Source organism: Lates calcarifer, linkage group LG12 (assembly GCF_001640805.2).
Source record: "Lates calcarifer isolate ASB-BC8 linkage group LG12, TLL_Latcal_v3, whole genome shotgun sequence".
In the NCBI taxonomy this organism is placed as follows: domain Eukaryota; kingdom Metazoa; phylum Chordata; class Actinopteri; family Centropomidae; genus Lates; species Lates calcarifer.
In genome coordinates, this window is record NC_066844.1 from 651432 (window position 1) to 670091 (window position 18660).

Below are 18660 nucleotides of genomic sequence, written 5' to 3' on the forward strand. Positions count from 1 at the left end.
GTGCAGGACAGTGGAGCAGTGAGAGGACGCTCACATGAACTCCAGACAGAAACCCTCCAGAGAGTCACCCTGCAGGGACCTCTCCCTGTGAGCTGAGGCAGGATGCATGTTGCTTTTCTTTTTTAAATGTTTAACTCTGAGCTTCTCAGTATTTATGTTGAAGTACCCACCAGATATTCACACAGTATAATGTAAACAGTGTTTGACCCAGGTCTGATATTTAGCACTTTAAAGAGTGTTTCCACTCCACGCTGAACAGACGGTGGTGGTGGTGGTGGTGGTGGTGTGGGGAGATCCTGCTGCGGTAGCTAACAGGATTGTTTTGGTCTGAATAGAGAATCTTCTTGTCATGCAGTTTAAATGCTCTCTGATGCCTATTCACCCAACCAGGACGACAACGCCGTTACTTCCCATCACTCCATCTCTGAAGACTCGTCGAGTAAGCTGCATCTCTAACTCCAGCTCAGAGCTCAGAGCCAACACACATGAGTCACTGCTCATCCATTCAGCTCTGACAGTGGACGGAGAGTGTCAGTAAATAAAATGATTGTTTTCTCATAAACTGAAGTGTGGTCACATAGAAATAAAGAACTCAGCTGAGGGATCAGAAAACACCTATATGAACTGTTAGCACACAGAGTATTACTACATGATGTTTAACTGTCCAACACACATCCATGCATGGACAGCATGTTCAGTCTTACACTCGGGGGGATTTGCAGCCTCTTTATCAGCACTGAACAGTCAAATGGTGTTTGTGTATGAATAAACCTTCACACACTGAGGGAGCGACAAATAAACAACATGAAGATGTGAAGGACCCTCCCTCTGGGTGTGTGTTAGGATGTTGGTGGGACAGTGTGAGTCCTGCTGAAGCAGAGGAACAACTGGCAGGATCCTCTGAGCCAGAGCCTCTGACAGTCTGTGATTGGCTGATGTCTGAGAAAGCTCCGAAAAATCTACAAAATCAAAAAATGATGTCGCTCTTTTGCTGCGTAATACTGTTATTCCACGTGTTATCACCACACAGTTTTTGTTTTCCGTGAGCTTCATTTCTCTACTGACCAACCTCTAACCATAACCAAAACAACGAGCTGTTTAAACCCAGAGGTTTCTCACCAGAAACCTGGATGTAAAATGGCTCAGCTGAAAACACAGGAGGAGGGGCTGCAGGATTTTAGAAATACTGTATTTGATTTATGACTGCAAAGTGACCACTGCAGCAGAAAACTAAGTGTGAAATTTAACATCTGAGAAAAGCAGGTGGAAAATCTGCAGCTTCACTAGAACTTTTCACGTCGTGAAACAAAAGAGCAGAAATGAAACAACCTGTTTGTTTTTTTTCAGTTTACCTTCCTGGTTCCCTCAGTGGCCTCCTGCTCACTAACACTCATGAAGTCAGACAGACAGAAGCTCTACAGGAGGAGTTTTAATCAATTATTATCTCCAGCACTGACTTTTACAACTCATCCAGTCTTTGGTCTTTTATGTTGAACTGATGACATTTACTAATATTTCCTCACATTTCCTCCTGACAGATAAACACACACTTCCCCTTCCAAAAGTATCAATTATTATCACACTGATTTAATTATCTTCTGTCTTAACTGCGTCGTTTTGTCAATAAAATGTCAGAAAATGACAAAGAAATGTCAGTTTCTCAGAGTTCATGGAGTCTGGTTCACGACCCACAGAGAATCATTTCCTATCAGACAGGACAACGTTCCCAGATTATAATAATCATTTTATCTGTAGCTTATTCAACCTCTCTCTTTTATCCTTTATTTTACCATCACTTTATGTGTGACTGCATTGCTGAAGCACTTGTATGAACGTAGAAATAAACTAATTAAGGCAATTTTCACATTAAAGTAACTTTGACCGTAACATGAGCTCTTCCTCTCTTCATCCAGTTCATCATCAGATTACCTGCAGCTCTTTAACACGTGTACTTTCCCTGGGATCCTGCCAGTGTTTCTACCAACTCAGATCTCAGATCTCTGTGTCTCTATAGTCGCCTGTCAAACCCCATGTTCTGTCAGCAGTGGAAGAAAATCCTGTTTTCATTCTATAATTAAATGTAGAATTATCTTGTAATGTACGAAAAGCAACAAACCGAGTCACGTTGGTTGTTCCTGGTGAAGTGAGTGGAAAAAGTCATTCTGCTTCTACATGTGTTTTCTCTAATACAAGCCCTATCACCCCATTATCAACATTAATATTGTCACATATAGTGGAGTCATAATACACTGTATGTACCTAATGAGCTGGAGCTTACATCCCGCCCATTAACTCCCATTACCACCTCCACAAAACACATCCACTCATGATTTATCTGTTGAAAGCAGGCGGACCCACCGACCACTCTAATGATGTGGCTCACACAGACGGCGAGCAGAGACACCCTCCCTCTCAATTAAAAACAATAGCACTGCTCATAAAGAGCTGCTGTGACCCTGCAGCCAAACTGTTTGGTTGTTATAGCAGAGAGATGGGGAGAAGCTCAGTTAAATTCATGGCTAACACAGGGGGTGTACTCTGTTCTGTGGAGTGACAGTAGGGGTTTAATGACCCTGTGTCTTCTCCTCAGTGTGCACCTGTGCTGAGCCGCCCGGTGTTATGGTCTAATGAAGCACGCCCGGAGAGAGAGGGAGGGGAAAGCAAAGAGAGGGAGAGAGGTAAACAACACAAAGGTTTGATGAGACAAACAGGTAATGAGCAGAGGTGTGCTGGATTCAGGGCTGCACCTCACAGTTAAGCTTAGTCAGTGCAGGCTCTTTTCCTGATGAACTGACTCATTGTTTTGTCCATAAAATAAAATGACTTTAAAAGCTTTATTTATATATAGTTCCCTGTCAGATATGATGAAGAGCAGCAGCTCCTCACATTGAATCAGAAAATATTTGGTATTTTTGTCTGAAAAACGGATTCATTTTCTGTCCATCGACTAATCAGTAAACTACAGTTTCAGCTCTGGCTGTTTTTCCAGTAAACAGAGGGGAAACGTACTGATACAACAACATTTATATAACATCACTACAGCGACTGTCACTGTTTTCAGAGGAACACAGCACAGTGCTCCTGTGTTCATTAATATTTCATCAGCTGTTTACTTTGTAATAATTCCCAGACCTGATGCTTGTATAGAAATCCTATAAATACTAGTAGAAATAAATGATTGATATGATGATGTGACAGTGCTGTTGTCAGGATTTTGTGTTTGGGAAACATCTGCTGGTTTGTTGGTGAATCCATCTCGACTTTCACTCTGACAGATGATAGTTATACTCCCTCTGACAGCTAGAGGGCGCTGTGACTTCAACATGAAACAACTGATGCTGTAGTTTTTTTTTCTTGGACTCTTGTTTTGCTCAGACCCAAGTCGTCACCTCTTTACCTGTCAAACAGGTAAAACAGCCACAGTAAGAAGTGAACCAGGCCCATAGTCGGTCTTCGTCTGCGTCTGTAGCTTGTTATGCTAACGTTAGCTCACCAACCTGCTGACGTGAACAGGAAACTGGACGTGCCTCCTCACAGGTCAGCTGCTGCTCTGACTGTGGTGCAGGTTTCATTTCTGCTTCAGGAGAACAGTGTTTACATCGCCTGAACCAGCAGCAGAGAGACACACTGCCACGATGCATCACTGGGAAGATCTGTGCATTTTTATAAATGTTCAGCTTTTTGAAAATGTCAAACATATCAAACATGTCCTGCTCTCAGCTTCTCAGACATGAACATTTGCTGCTTTTCTTCATCATATGTGACAGAACATGAATTAACTTCACAGAGAGACGTCACCTTGGGCGTTACCGTGGTATTTATGGCCACAGAAATCAAAGAAAAAAAATGTGACACCCCCGATTTACTGCTGCACGACTGCCCTACATGTACTGTAAAAATCTGTTTCCGGCTCTGACCTGACCCATGATCCACTGGAGGGGGGAGCAGTCCAGGGGGTGAAGCCTTAATGTGTTTGTGGTGCGACTGCGGTGCCAACTAGGCCATTTAGGAACATCAGGGGCGTAATGAAGTGAAAACAGCTGTGGAACAGATGACTCTCCTATCACAGGGGAAAATAATTACCCCTCCAGTTTCATCCCACAGAGTGTTGCCTCGCAGGGAAGCGGTAACCAGCCTCAGCTTACTGCCTCTCTGACGGACACAGCTCCTCGTCTCTTCAATATCTGACCCATTTATCTTCAGCTACACCTGCAGAAATCTGCTCTGGACATTCATGTGAGACACAAATCTGTGTACAGTCCTGTACACCTGCCACAGGTACGCTGCTGTGTCGTATCCAACTTAAATGTTCATTTCAGTTGAACATGGTGGAATCTAATGGAGTTCCTGTGAGACCTCATTTCATTCACTCTCTCTTCTCTTCAGAGGAGAGGTGATTAAGTATACCTCTCTGAAAAATTAAATTAAATTCTGTTTATCTTTCTGTGACCAGAGGTCATGGTTTGCTCAGCTTTTTTTAAAATTTTATTTCTGCCACAAAATGTGAGGAGAAAAAAGCATCTTCGTGCTGTGTGCTCCGAGAAATTTGGGACAGAAGAAAGAAGTGTGAAAGAGCTTTTCAAAGCCTGTTATTAAAAACATCCAGAGCTTGGCGGCCATTAAAGTCTGAAGCTTCCTGGACATTAAAGTCTTTTCAAAACCAGCTTTTCACTGGTGAGAGGTAGGCCGGCCTGAAAACCAAAGCTCTGAAAACTTGACCAAAATGACTAAGCTGTGAGAACCAGAAATAAATAAAGAAGTCTCAGTAACAGTGTGAGATTGATTCGAAGTCACAGTTTTAAGACCAATTTAATCAAGTTAATGACACGTGTCATTAAACGATCTGAGGACACGTCAGGCTCAGCTAAAGATCATGGAGCTAGAGTCACTGCATAACCACCACCACCAGTCTCCACCTTCACCGACGGACGAGACGATGGCTCAGGGCTGCTAACTTAGCTTAGTCTGGCTTATTTTAGCTTAGCAAGGCTTCAGCAGAGACAGCAGAGGCAGTGGAGAATGATGTAGAGGGATGAGCAGGAGCTGAGGAGGGGTCTGGAAAAAGGACAACATCCTCTACTGCAATAAACTATCTCCAATGGCACCAGGCTGATTCCATAGTTAAATAAAGTGACTGTATATTTCATTTACTGACTCACTAAGTTATTCACTAATATTATTGGAGCCCTTCAACATAATACGAACAGATAAGAAACACAGTCGGACAGGACGGTTTAAAGGAACAGCCTCTAATTATGAGACATATGGAGACTTGGTGAAGAGCTGGGAGCTGTGTATTAACAGGAGGAAGGAGAAAAGGATCAAATGTTCAACAAGAAGCAACAAAAGAGGAGGAGGGGAACCAGAGTCACCCCCCCTCCTCTCTCCATGTCTTCACTTTATGTCTCTCGCTCCAGTCAGTACCATGCGTTTCTATGCTTCTCTGTTCTCCCTCCACCTCACTCTGTCTTCAGCTTCAATCTGATCTAATCTAAACTTTATCAGCCAGAATCAAACATATAACATAGAACACATGTTCCTGTCTCACTTCATTTGTATTTTATTTTCCTTTACTTAACCTGTTGAGATGAACATCTCTGTTTCAGGAGAGGGCACTAAATACAGGCGACGAAACCAGACTAAGACAACTGTCACATACTCACACAGACGTACAGAAAATACTGAGCTCAGAGGGTTTTAGTGCACGAGTATCTACAACTACATTAATGAACAACAACAAACTATGAGGCCAAAATGGAGCAGGAAGAACACGTCATTCAAGAAGAGCTCATGAATCATCATGTGGAGCATCAACAGTGAAAACACCAACCAGAGGACCAACTTCAACATCAGCCCTTTTAATAAACTAGACACAAAGCAAACAGAAACATCAGCTGGAGGGTGACTCCTCAAACACAGCAGCAGAGAGAGGTCTCACAAACACCCAGGTATGTACACAGGTGAGTCCGTGTTCTCACAGCAGAACAGGAAGACACACAAACACACACAAACACACAGCTGGAATCATGTCAGTGATGAGGACTGGTTACAGTCACCACACCTGCTGAGCTGACTGACCCAGCACACACCGGGGGGGGGGGGTAGAGGAATGTGTAAGGAGCTAGTAAGCTGAACCCTGTGTGTGTGTGTGTGTGTGTGTGTGAGGAGGACACAGCTCCGGGCTCCCACCTGGAACAGGCGCAGGATGTTGGCCACCATGATGGACACGGAGCTGGCGGACGCTCCGATCACCCCGACAACTTTCTCGGGTTTGACGAACACCGGCGGCTCCCCGTTGGTGCACCTCACGTCCGACGTGTCCTTCTGGATGAGCGCCTGGACGAAAGTCAGCGACTGCTCCAGCGCGTACGTGTCCCGGGAGCAGGTGTCCAGGATCCGGGCGCCCAGGGTGACGTTGGGCAGCAGCTCGTCGTCGCCGTTGATCTGATCCAGGGCGTACATCATCGCCTCCAGCCGGTGGATGCCGTTTTCCTTCTTGATGTCCCCGCACGGCATCCCCGGGACCCCCCTGGCGTGGACCGGGAAGAGCCCCCCCAGCGTCACGTCGCCTTCCACCCGGATCGAGTGCGGCGCGTAAATCTCCTGGGAGCCGGCCAGGTCCATGAAGGCTTGAACCATCCACAACACCCGGAACGTGAAACAGGGTTTGAGTTGGGGGAGATGATGAGCGTGTCTGACCATGGTGAGAGCTGTTCTCCTCCCCACCGGAACCAAAGCGGCTCCGCCACAGACTGACTGAAAAACGTCGAACCAGTGCAGGTGCAGGGACTTTTTAGGACAGTTCAACAAATCCAACAGCCGAGTTCATTCCTGTCCTCGACCCAGCTGAGAGAAACACCGTCTACCCGGAGACAGAGGCGGGTGTCAGGGTGCCTGAGCCCGCTAAATCCGCAGGTAGAGCCTTTATGCGCACACAAACACACACACCAGCCTCAGCCACTGATTCAGAGCGCTGTCCTGCGTTAAGTGTGCGCAGAGCTGCTGCCGCTGCCGCTGCCGCACGCAGCCGCGGTCGCTTGTTGCATGAAAACCCATCCCAGGATTTCAGAGGGAGAGAGAGGAAGAAAGCAGCACAGCATCAGCGGATGTTCACAGAGAGCAGCGAGGAGGGAGAAGGAGCACTCCGGTAACTCCGGTCAGCTGTCCCGGTATTCCGTCTGTGGAGATGTGGAGGACCCAGCCCACGGTCGGTACTGATGTCATACTTTTAAAAAAGGAAAGAAACACGGTCACACCTGCGGAGACACACCGGGCGGCTCTGAGAGTTCCCTCGAGCCTGGAAACAAGGAGCAGAGAGAAGGCGCTAAAACGGCGCAGCACGCGCTGCTGAGTGCACGAGATAACTGCGCTCTGCTGCTGGGAGCCGAGCCGCGTGCGACAGGATCCTCATCCCGCCCCCCTCCTCCTGCCCGGGTCCGCGGTCACCTGGTCTGGGATCAGATGCTGCGCGCTGGAAAAGCAGGAAAGTGTAGTTCCGCTGTGTCTCAGCGCTGCCAGAGTCCGACTGACAGGAGAGAGAGAGCTCCTCTGTCTCCTCTGTCTCCTCTCTGAGCCGAGGAGCTACACCTCCCCCCTCCCTCTCTCTCTCATCCACCAGCCCTCTCTCACACGCGCACAATCCACCCACGCGCGTTCGTGTAATTATCAGTCCAAGGTAGCGGCTGCCAAAACACTGCGCACAAACACACACACACAAACAGGTTTTCTCTCTTGTGAATTATCGACAGCTCCTGTTGTTATGAATGAGGAGCAGAGAAGAAGAAGAGGGAGAGTCTGGTGTTTCTGGTTCTAGAGAAAAGGCCCTGATGAATGTTTGGCTCCTGGTGTCCGCTCAGAATATAAACCTGATTCACGACACAAACCAGAGTTCAGGCGGCAAACAGGGGGAGGATCATCTTGTAACTGGCCCTGGTTTAGGTTTTAAAGTCCGTCCAGGTCGCCCCCCCTCCACTGTTAAAACCCCTGATTCAGACAGACTCTGTGCTGAGCCTGACTCCCTCATCACCTGCTGTTTACCTGCCGTTTATGGTAAGAGAAGGCTTCAGGAGCCAGGGACCTGCTTCATGTTCACCTCGGCTTCACCTCTGGTTAATAATGTGTGTGTGATGTGGAGGAATCTGCTGGAGTCACACAGAGATCTGGATCACCCAGTTCTGATCATACAGAACCAGGATAACACAGAACAGGGGCCAGTGTGCACAATACGAACGACTCAGCAAAGAAGTTGAATAAAGGAACATGTGAAATCATAAAGTATTCTAACATGAATGTACTTGTTTTAACAGAGTGTAATAACAGACAGCTCTGCTCACTGGTCCTCCTCAATCCTCCACACACTCCCACAGGGATGATGTGTTTCTGTAGTCCAGCCCTGAAGTTAGCATCACTCTGGTTCCCTCCACAGAAAGCCAATGGGATTTTTTCATTAGTGTTTTGGATTATTCCAGAAAATAAACTGTGAGCAGCTAAAGTTTCTGATCCTTCAGGTTTAGTTGATCAGATCATCTTCATCAGATGTTTGAAGCTAATCCAACTGTTCTGATGTTTGAAGTAAGAAGCTAATGTTAGGCTATAAACCAACTACACCACGGTCACATGACGTCAACGTCTCCACCACTAAGCTTCCAACTGGTCATTTCATTTAGCTCTGAGCTCTTCTACAAAAGCCTTTCTTCTTAGAAAGTTAGTGAGAGTTTGAAAGAGCGTGAGTAGAAACACAACGAGGCTGTAAAGGTGGACTGGTGAGTAGATGGGTTTTCATGTTAACGTCCCCGACAACCTCTGTAGTCTCATTTAGACACTCGTTAGCAACCGCCTTTTTTAAGACACGTAAAAGCTTCAAACATCAGGAGTGGGGGATTTACTGACCCATTTTATGTCCCAGAATAAAACCTGAAAACAAGAAGTCGAGTGAGTACTTCAGGTACTTGAGCTGACGACTGAGATTTACTGCTTTTAACTGATTTGAACTTTTCTGTGTTCAGTTGATATCCAGCTGTTACGTCCTCTACAGGAAGTCAAGGCTAATGAACTGACTACTAACTAACTCATTTCAACCTGTTAAGATCTAACTGTGTTTCATTGTAAATGTTGCTTCACTCGGAGTCACAGCTGCAATCCAGCCTTTCAAAGTCGTACAGTTACATGTGGAGCGCTGCGGGGCGACAGACGTCGTCAGAGTCAGAGGAGAGGATGGAGCGGGTAGGAAAGTGAAGGTATTGGAATGCAGCCGTGGTCCCCTGAGGCAGAGCTATTTAACATTCTGCTCATGAAGCTGAAATCACGTCCGGTCAAAGTCTGAATGACCGAAATGATTAATGAGTCAGAGGAAAGACTCGGTGTCACACAGAGACAAAGAGAACAGCACCTCATTCAGACTCTGAGAAAACAGGTGAGAGAGTTCAGGGATGTGGTGAGGAAGCCTTTTTAATCTTAATGTTGTTCTCTACAAACTCTAACTGCTGTTATGTCCCTTCAGCTGACCACAGTTAGAGTCTGTGTGACGTCCTGTTGCAGCATCAGTCATTTGTTTTTCTGCATTTTTCACCACTGCATCAGTAAATGACAGTTTTTGGTCTGAATCTGTGGTCAGTGCTGCAGCAGTAAACGCTCAGGTCAACAGGAAACAGTCTCTGTGAATCCAGTAACCATGGTGATAAGTTCTGTTGATAAATTAACAAGTGTTTTGATTTGGTATCGCTCTGATTCTCACCTGTGGCTGTCCCCGTAGCAACAGAGGCTGAGGATGTGATTGTTACTTTCTCCTGGATCACTGAGGACAGTAAACTAAAATCTGGTGTTTCAGGAACCAGAACCTCCTCACAGCTCTGTGGTGGACTGGAGCCAGGTTCCCATAAAGACCATAACCTCAGAGTCCTGCACCTCCAGACAAGAAATGTTGCCTACACTTCTCCTTGCTGCTGATTCTTCCCTGATCTATCGTCTTTCTGGCGTTAAACTTCCTGTCTGAGGATTCACCTCAGGAGCTCAGAGCACATCAGAAACCACAGCAGCCTGGCGGAGGCCAACAGACCCTGACCCTGAGACCTGTACAACAGAGAGTCCTCCTCTGGAAGGTATGTGGGTTTCTTTATGTAGTGTTGTTAAAATACATCACACGGTGACACTGCAGAGGCAGACACCACTCAATGAGCAGAAACGTAGCCTACGGTGACTTCTCACATTTCATTAGCACCTTTTACACTGAGCTCATCCTGTACTGACGACCCCTGACACATACAGACACTGATTGAGCTCTAGCTCCGCCTTCGTACCTTTCATACTGTACAGCAAGAAGGAACAGCGGCATAACGTTCCTGCTGTGAACAGTCTGTAACAGCAGCGTCTGTGAGCTCTCATACAGTGAGACAGGACGGATGTAAAAACGACCTCCGAGGAAATGAAAAATGAGTCTCCATAACATTAGGAAAACAAGACAGGCCATTCTTTCATTTATGTTTTTTAGCATCTAGCTGATGGTCTCACCCAGAGTGACTCATGGAGTGTGAGCAAGTTCAGCGCTCAAGGACACTCGCTGAGCCAAAACGCATTTGATAAATGATCCATATTTGCCCAGTGTTTCTGTCAAACCGCAGACAAAATGTCTCTCATTTGATTCCATAGGAAAATGCTTTAAGTGCAAGTTTGTTAACACATTACTTGGAAATTGAATTGTGGTATTGAATTTCACTCAGACGTTGCACTCAGCTATCAGAAGGAATAAAACCAACCCCTCAATCCAACAATCACTCAGAGACACACTGAGAGGGGAGCTGCTGTGGTAATTACAGGAGCAGTTTGAGAAATGACAGGTCACATGTTCGATGCCGACAACCGCTGCGTCCATCAAATTTCATACATCCAGTCAGAGAGTCCACAAGGAATTCACCTACCTGCACGCTGCCTGCTCCTCCACAGGAAGCTCTGCTGTTCCCTGTCCAGGTGGAGGATCTGCTCGAAGCCACACACGCCTCCGCCTCCTGAAACAGTGAGAGGTGGGATCATGACGACGGTGTGGTTCATTCTTTGAATCATTTGAGATCAGTTAGAGGAGAGCTCCGCTCAGTCTTCCTGCTTTAGGCCCTGAGTAAAAATTCAAGGAGTAACTTTTGACCCTTCTCCAAGTTTTGAAGGTCAAATATAAAGTTCACATGTACTTCAGGTGAAAAGGTCGAGTATAAAGTTCAACCTTCCTCCTCATCTGAGCTCTTTCCTAACATTTTCAGATTTGGAATTATTGATGCCTTCTGTGCTTCACCCACTGAATCCTGTAAATCCTCCTCATGCTGCTACAAAGGATTCAAACTCTGCAGCACGACTTTTAGCGACAACACGAGGGAAGGAACATGTTGAACCAATTTCAGCTCCCATGTATTAGCACTCTCTGATTTTTAATCACTAAACACAGATAAATCCACGAATCAATCAGGTCCAACAGTCAAAACTGCGTAAAGTTGTTTAATAAGATCCAAGTGCAAAAACCAAACCCTGAGTATAATTTTATAATTCTCAAAAAATGTTATACAAAGCCAACTCAAGAAAAGCAGAGAAAACCAACTGAACTCGTCAGACATTCAATACATAAACTAAACTAGATAACAAACATGTGTCTACTCAGTGATTCAGCAAAGTTCATTCATATTCTCCAGAGGGTGAATCTGCTGACTCTGACAATCCCCTGACAGTCTGCGCTTTGTTCCAGAAAGAAATATCTCGACAAATATTCCATAGATGCCATGAACCTTGATGCATTCATGTTCCCCAGAGGATGAATCCTGCTAACTGTGGTAATCCCCTGACCCTTCCTCTAGCACCACCATGAGGTTCACATGTGTGGTTTAGAGTGAAATACCTCAGTGACTGTTCATGTTCCCCTCAGGATGACCTGTAATAACTCTGATGATCCTCTGACTTTTCCTCTAGCGCCACCATCAGCTCAACACTTTTAATTTGCCCAGCTCTTTGGTTTATGATTAAATACCTGCAGAACTCAGGTGTAGCATGCTAACATGCTAAACTAAGATGGTGATCGTTCTAGACGACAGGATGTTAGCATGTTAGCATGTTAGCTGACGTACAGTCTCCTGACTTTAACTGTCCTGTTGCTCTTCCTTGGTATCAGTAATACAGTAAACACCATCACTACAGAGACAGTTCTGTGGAGCTACAGTTTATTCCTGTTTATATATCACCTTTAATCCCTGAGTCTAAATATAAGTGACAGTATAATATCTCTATATATTTTCTCTGTCTTAGAATTTCTGTCTAACTCCCTGTTGAAGTCATTCCTCATAATGCTGGCACCTGCACAAAATACAGATAATTACATTTAACTTCATTTAACTGTGAGGCACCATACTCCTGCATTGAATCACAACTTACTGACAATTTTTTATCAATGAAAGGTCAGAGAGGCTTAGGGAGCCGGTGGCTTCTCACTGAGTACACTAATTTAATGCATAACTTAAGTCTGAATAAAGAGCCCTCGAAACGTGATTAGGTGGCTGTTGCTTGATCAGTTGGCTGACATTTCCGAGTGTAAAATGAAAAATAACCATAATTAATCACCAACACACGTCTCAAGGTAGAAACAGCAGCTCTGTTGGCAGAGCTCGGCTGTAATCAGATGGCAGGAGGAGCCGCTGTAGCGCTGCGCTGGAGCCAAGCCACCAGCTCTAAAGCTGCTGGAGGTCTTATCTTATCTTCCCGGGGTAAATGCTCCCAATAGTTATCAAGCATGCTGTGCTATATATCAACTCTATGTTTATGGCTTGTTTTTGCTCATAAACAGCTCACAGCCTGTGGAGATTCTTTACATGGAGTCCCAGAAGAAAGGAAGAAAAGTGAAGTAAATCTTACTATAATTACATCAACTCGAGTGTGTCTGTTTGTGCTTTCAGCCATATGATTTAACAGATGGGAACATACAGTATGAAGTGGTGGAAGAAGTATTCAGCTTTATGAAGTTAAAGAACGAGTGAAACAATGGAAAAACACTGTCAAAGTCCCACATACAAATCCTACTGAAGCAATGTTCTCAGCTCCACGTAGTTAAAGTACAAGTACTTCACTGTGCAGTAACTATCTCCTACATCAGATACAGTTAGAAACTGAAGTCCAGTCATGACGTTCTTACCACATATGGACACTCAGGCAGGAGGAGGTCTGAGGCGTCTGACGAAGAACGCGACCTGAACGGTGGCGTGATGGAAACTGGGTGCTCGACACAATCATCCCTCCCCCATCATCTGTCCTACTCGCTGGGTTTGGCTTCCTCTAACTCCTCCCTCTTACCTGAAATGAAATTAAAGTTTTCACACTTTATGTTAGGATGACTAATATTCTTTAGAAACTCTCCAGAGACAGACATTCAACATCAGACTCACGTCAGATGTCAGAGATATCAGGGTAACCAGTCCAGCATCACTGAGGCAGCTACACAGAGAGCTGACATTATGAGCAGTGTCACGGTTGGTTAGTCGCTGCAGATTAAATAAATATACAGATGTAGCTGATGGAGAAGTTCCTTTTTATTGCATGCTCGCTTCACCACAGCACTCACTCTGTGCCGCAGGGATCTGTCCAGGAAAGAGAGTCAGTTCTGTCTATCAGCTGCTGCCTGAAAACAGAGTTTATACAAAAATATAAACTGTATTTTCAAGATATGCACACAACATTTTTTAAAACCATCACAGCTCAGTGCTCTGAAGTGCAGGTTTAGGAACAGTTGGCACCAGCAGCAAAATAACTGTGAAGATGAGGCAGAGTGAGCTGTTCACCGAGGACCAGAGAAAAACACTGAGCCCTGAGCGCCCTGACAAACAGTCCTCATCCTTTACTTCTTCAGTTTGAACTCTGGGAGGTTACTTAGGCTGCTCTTTGAAAGAAAGAGTCTACAGCTAGTACCTTTAGCCTGTTAGCATGCTAACATCTGCTAATTACAAATATAACTGAGGTATCTTCATGTTACTGCAGGAAAACGAGAGCCTTGTGTTTCCTGTATCACTGCTGGTCTGTGGGGTTCATCCTCTGGGGACCATATTCAGTCTGAGACAAAGCTGTGAACCTCAGCTACCACTCTTAATGTTTTATGGTTGAAGTATTTTATTTGTATTTTGTTACTGGTGTACTTTAAGTGTTTTTTCATCTCACTTGTTCTCTGTTACATGTTGTTGTTCTGAACTAAAGACAGTTTTTCACTCTGTTGAAAGTTGCATTCTATTCTATTCTCTCCTCCAAACAGCAGCCTTGCACTTGTCAACTAAACCTCTTTACAAGCTACAGAACCAGAACAAGCCGAGAGTGCTGTGTTTTTATCAGCTGTTATTATTATTTACTTTAAAAGAACTCTTTTCACTGCCTGCATTTGTCTTCTGTCCACCACATCCTGGACAGATTCTCTAATGTGGATTATTCATGTTGGATTTAGTGTCGCAGCCTCTAACAGACCCTGTCAGGCCCTGACAAACCAGGCCGACCTCATAGAACCGGACGCTGGCTGATCAAACACTGCGTCACCTCGTGTCTTCAGTTAAAAGTTGCACTTGAACACATCACGCAGACAGACTCTGACAGCTGAGTGTGCAGTGAGTCTGTGTGAGTGATTTAGTCAGGATTCAGTGTTTGTCCTACAAAGAGGAGAACTGCTCAGACTCAGTGATTCAAAAAGACACAGTCGCCTGTCGTTTTCACACCACTGTGAATCTGCAGCGCCGCTCGTACAGCGCTGTAACAGTTCTGCATGACAGGCACGTGCAACACTGACCAGGAGCAGAGGGGGAATAAAAACCTGTATCCAGACTCACCATCACATCACAGCCTGTGTCACACTGAGAACAATCCTGGTAAACAGATTAAATGAACAGTGATGATTTGTAGAATAATGCACGATATCACATTTCAATAAGGTGCAAGTTCAGGTTCAGTTTCTCTCTCAGAATCACTAAAGTACTGGAGTAAATCTACTTAGTCAGATGAGAGCAGTCAGTGCCAGACCACTGTCTCCTGCTTGTGGAGGAAGAATGACAGAAAGTCGACTAAACGGCTGAAAGCAGCGACGTGTGTCAGACAGCTCCGATTTAAAACACGACGACTGCAGACTCAGCTCAACAGCTGCTGTGTCAGGACGGGTCTGAGCTAACTTCAACTAACGTGATGACTGGTAAAGGTTACATCTGCTGCAGGGAAAAACCTACACTGAACCACCTCTCTGTCATACAGACACTTTTTATGCCCCAGAAATATTACATCAGGGGAGGAAATCAATTTCCTGTCACGGCTGAACTGTACAGTAAACCGTATTGATCTACAGTCTTCTGCTGTCTGGTCAGCGTCCACACAGAGGTTAAGCACCATGTGGAGGAATGTGTGGGCAGGTAAAACACACACACACACCTTATTACCAGACCTGTGTGTCTGTTACCAAGTTCACTAAGAGCCGTCTGTGTGGAGGTTAGAAGAGCAGATTCACTCCAACGTTAACAGTTCTGTTGATGCTCTGAATCTTTTCTCTTATTCTCTCAGTTCAGAGAAGAAAACCTTCAGGCAGAAGCTTCTCATGTTTAACAAACGTCACTTTCACCTGCAGCAGCTCATGTCAGTCACTGATTAACATTGTCTCTGTGGATAAGGTGAAATATAAAGTGGTGGACAGTTGTTGTACACTGACAGTTGGGGTCAAACAAAGGGGGAGAGCATTTGATCAGATTCCCAAAGATCCTGAGAGAAATGGATTACTGCCAGAAAACGAGCTGAAGCGAGCAGAGGATCTATAGTGATCACTTCAGATCAGGTACAGAATCCAGTGACTCCTAACTTAATTAATGAATGAAGCTGTCTGCATTAATAAGGGAACTGCAGCAGACCTTTCAAAGTTACTTTCCTCCTAACTAACTACTAAACCTTAAAAACACTGAAGCTGAATATATTTAAAACTCACTCTCTCACAGCAGCTCCACAGACAGACAAATCCTCTCCTCTGCAGTCACACAGTTTTCAGGGAGGCCATAAAACACTTTAGACATGTAAACATGGATCAGTGTGAGAGACAGGAGAAATAAACCATTTTCCATAATGTTCTCAGTGATGCAGAGAACAGTAGAAACCCTCAGCCCTCCTTCACAGGAGCCACACGTCACAGGTTACTAAATGACATAAGACGACACACAGCAGAGTAAGTGCTGTGGTGTCTGTCAGAAGGTTCCTCTGCCATCTTCATCTTCAGACTGAGCTGCTGCTGAAGGACGAGACCAAAGCTTCAATTCTTTGATCCTGCTTTTGTTTCACTGCCTCAATTATTCATTCTGTTGTTGAAATCTGCTTCACAAGGTCATACACAGCATGCTGTCAGAAAACTGTACTTTGTTTTTGATGTTGTTTTATAATTTATGTGTTTATGTGTATGACTTTGTGTTTTTTCATGTCGTTCATCTGCTGCAGCTGTAAAGTTCAGCGCTGTTTGTGTCCTGAGGGTTGGTTCTTCACTTGCTGAGAGGGACTTGGGAAGATTGTGGAACAGAAAATAGAAATTATGATTTGGGAAAAACAAATTGTAACTACCAGCTTGAACAGGCAGTGGAGGATCCAACTCCCACCACCTGAAGCCAAGACAGAGCTTTTTATTCAAGATCCTTTCAGTTTAACCAGAAACATCACTATATATCAGTACCAGACTCCACTGACAAAAACAGGGATTTTACTGAGCAGAACACAGGAGCTGAAGCTGAAGCAGGAGCCTGAAAGCCTGAAGAAAAACCAGGTAACAAGTTTAAACATGCAGCTTCTGCCACTCCAAATTAATAAATTACAAACTGTATGAACTGGATTTGTAAGAAAATTGCATCAAAAAATACTGCAGCCTGCAGCCTCTCAGAATTTAACAGAAAAATTCATCCGTTTATCCCTGAAATCTGGTGAAAAAAAAAGATCAACAGTGTTTTTATTGATCACCATGGTTTTAAATGAGGATTAAATGTGAAAAGTAAAAAGGGTGAAGTCCCTCCAGTAAGTTTCCTCTGCCATCTGTCTATTTAACATAATAATACCATGTTCTTCTTCCACATGTACAGTGGTAGTCACAGATACAGTCCAGGTCTACTGGGAAACTCCTCTGCACTTATGTATTCTCACATTTTCCTGTACTGATTCTTATTTTATAGCACTGATGAATATTTCAAGGCGGTGCGGCCGATCAGTGTTTGAAGCAAAGTAGCATATGAACAACATCCTGAATAATGCAGATGCGCAGTTTGAAAATCCATGAAACTTGTATGGTCAAAGGCAACGTAGAGGTCTGTGTATACAGTGTGTGTGTGTGTGTGTGTGTGTGTGTTAATGGTGAGGACAGTGCATGGAGGGAAACAACAACAACCTCCCACTATTAAACCATTATTTATTCATGCGATGACTGCAGAGGGCAGACGCAGACTCTGCTCTGTAGGACGGAGCTGATCAGTCACTGCGGTGCACCGAGTCCTCATCATGGAGCAAAGATCTGTGTAAACATTGTTTGCCCCGGCACTGAGAGCAGTAACGACCCTGCTGTAATACTACACAGCCTCTTGTGTCTACTGTACATGAGGCTATAAGGGCGCTGATGTTGCCCCTGGAGACTAATGCTGATGGCTTTCATGATAATTGAGAGTAAGAACATCATTATGTCTGAGTGGGCCATCGATGGCTTTTCAAAGCACAATGACTTCTTGTTGGAAAATATGGATGTTTTGTTTTTTTGTGAAGTGAGAGCAGGTTTTGGAATCGACTGAAACAAAATGAAGTTTAAAGTAAAAAAAAGACCAAACAAACTGAACCAACAGCTCTCAGTGTTAAACCTCAACATTACAGACATGAGTTCATCATGTCCAGGTGTACCTGAGTACAACAACTGCTTCACCTCTGACTGCAGCATCACTTTTTAATAACAAGCTAGTGTACTCAAAGGGGAAATCTACTAATTGTGAAACAAGTGTAATATTTTTTGGTCCTCGTGGGAGAAAATAAAAATCATCACAGGAATAATTAATCACAGATCATCAGATCTTCTGATCCAAAACAATTTAAACTGCTGGGGTTCACATTTCTCTCAGTGGAGACCAAACATCTCACTGTAATGTGCTGATGTGCAGCATCCAGGCAACACAAGAGAAGAGTAATGTCAGAGGCAGAAAGTAACTGAATAAGTACAGACGACATTATACTTTCTACATTCCACTTCAGAGGGAAATATCATACTGTTTACTCCACTACATTTATCAGTTGGATTTACTGGCCACGTTTCAGATTCACATTTCATTTTAAAAAGAAAGAAATAAACAAAACAACTACTGGTTTCAGACTTTACATTCACTTGTGATACTTGTGTATTTTTACTTTGTTGTATTGTTAATTTCCCTTATAGAAAACATCCAGACTGTCATCAGTCTGTCATCAGAAATGAAACCAGACAACATGTCTTCATTCATCAGGGTCTAATCCTTGTATTTGTGTAAGAACATTTGTTCCAATCTCAGATGACTGACTTAACTTGCTGCGTGTGTTCTTGGAGACACTGAATAGATATTTCAAACTGAGCACTGGAGGATGAATTTTCCATGAGACTGACTTCAACCTTATCAGCACGGAACAAAGATATTTCACTTGACT

At 44.4% G+C, this 18660-nt stretch overlaps 1 protein-coding gene across 3 annotated transcripts in view; it reads right to left on the minus strand.

The window, feature by feature from the left end:
* The window catches only part of LOC108884963 (metabotropic glutamate receptor 7), a 189972-nt gene extending 176714 nt beyond the window's left edge, over positions 1–13258 (minus strand). For 2 of the 3 annotated variants that reach the window (XM_018679118.2, XM_018679119.2), the window contains exon 1: positions 6190–7618. In XM_018679118.2, coding sequence (XP_018534634.1) covers positions 6190–6702 — 513 coding nt within the window. In that variant the 5' untranslated portion in view covers positions 6703–7618. Of the gene's footprint in view, positions 1–6189; positions 7619–10913; positions 11001–13156 lie in introns of those variants that run through there. The other variant, XM_051074565.1, reaches the window with a different exon arrangement.
* Between the last annotated feature and the right edge of the window lie 5402 nt (positions 13259–18660).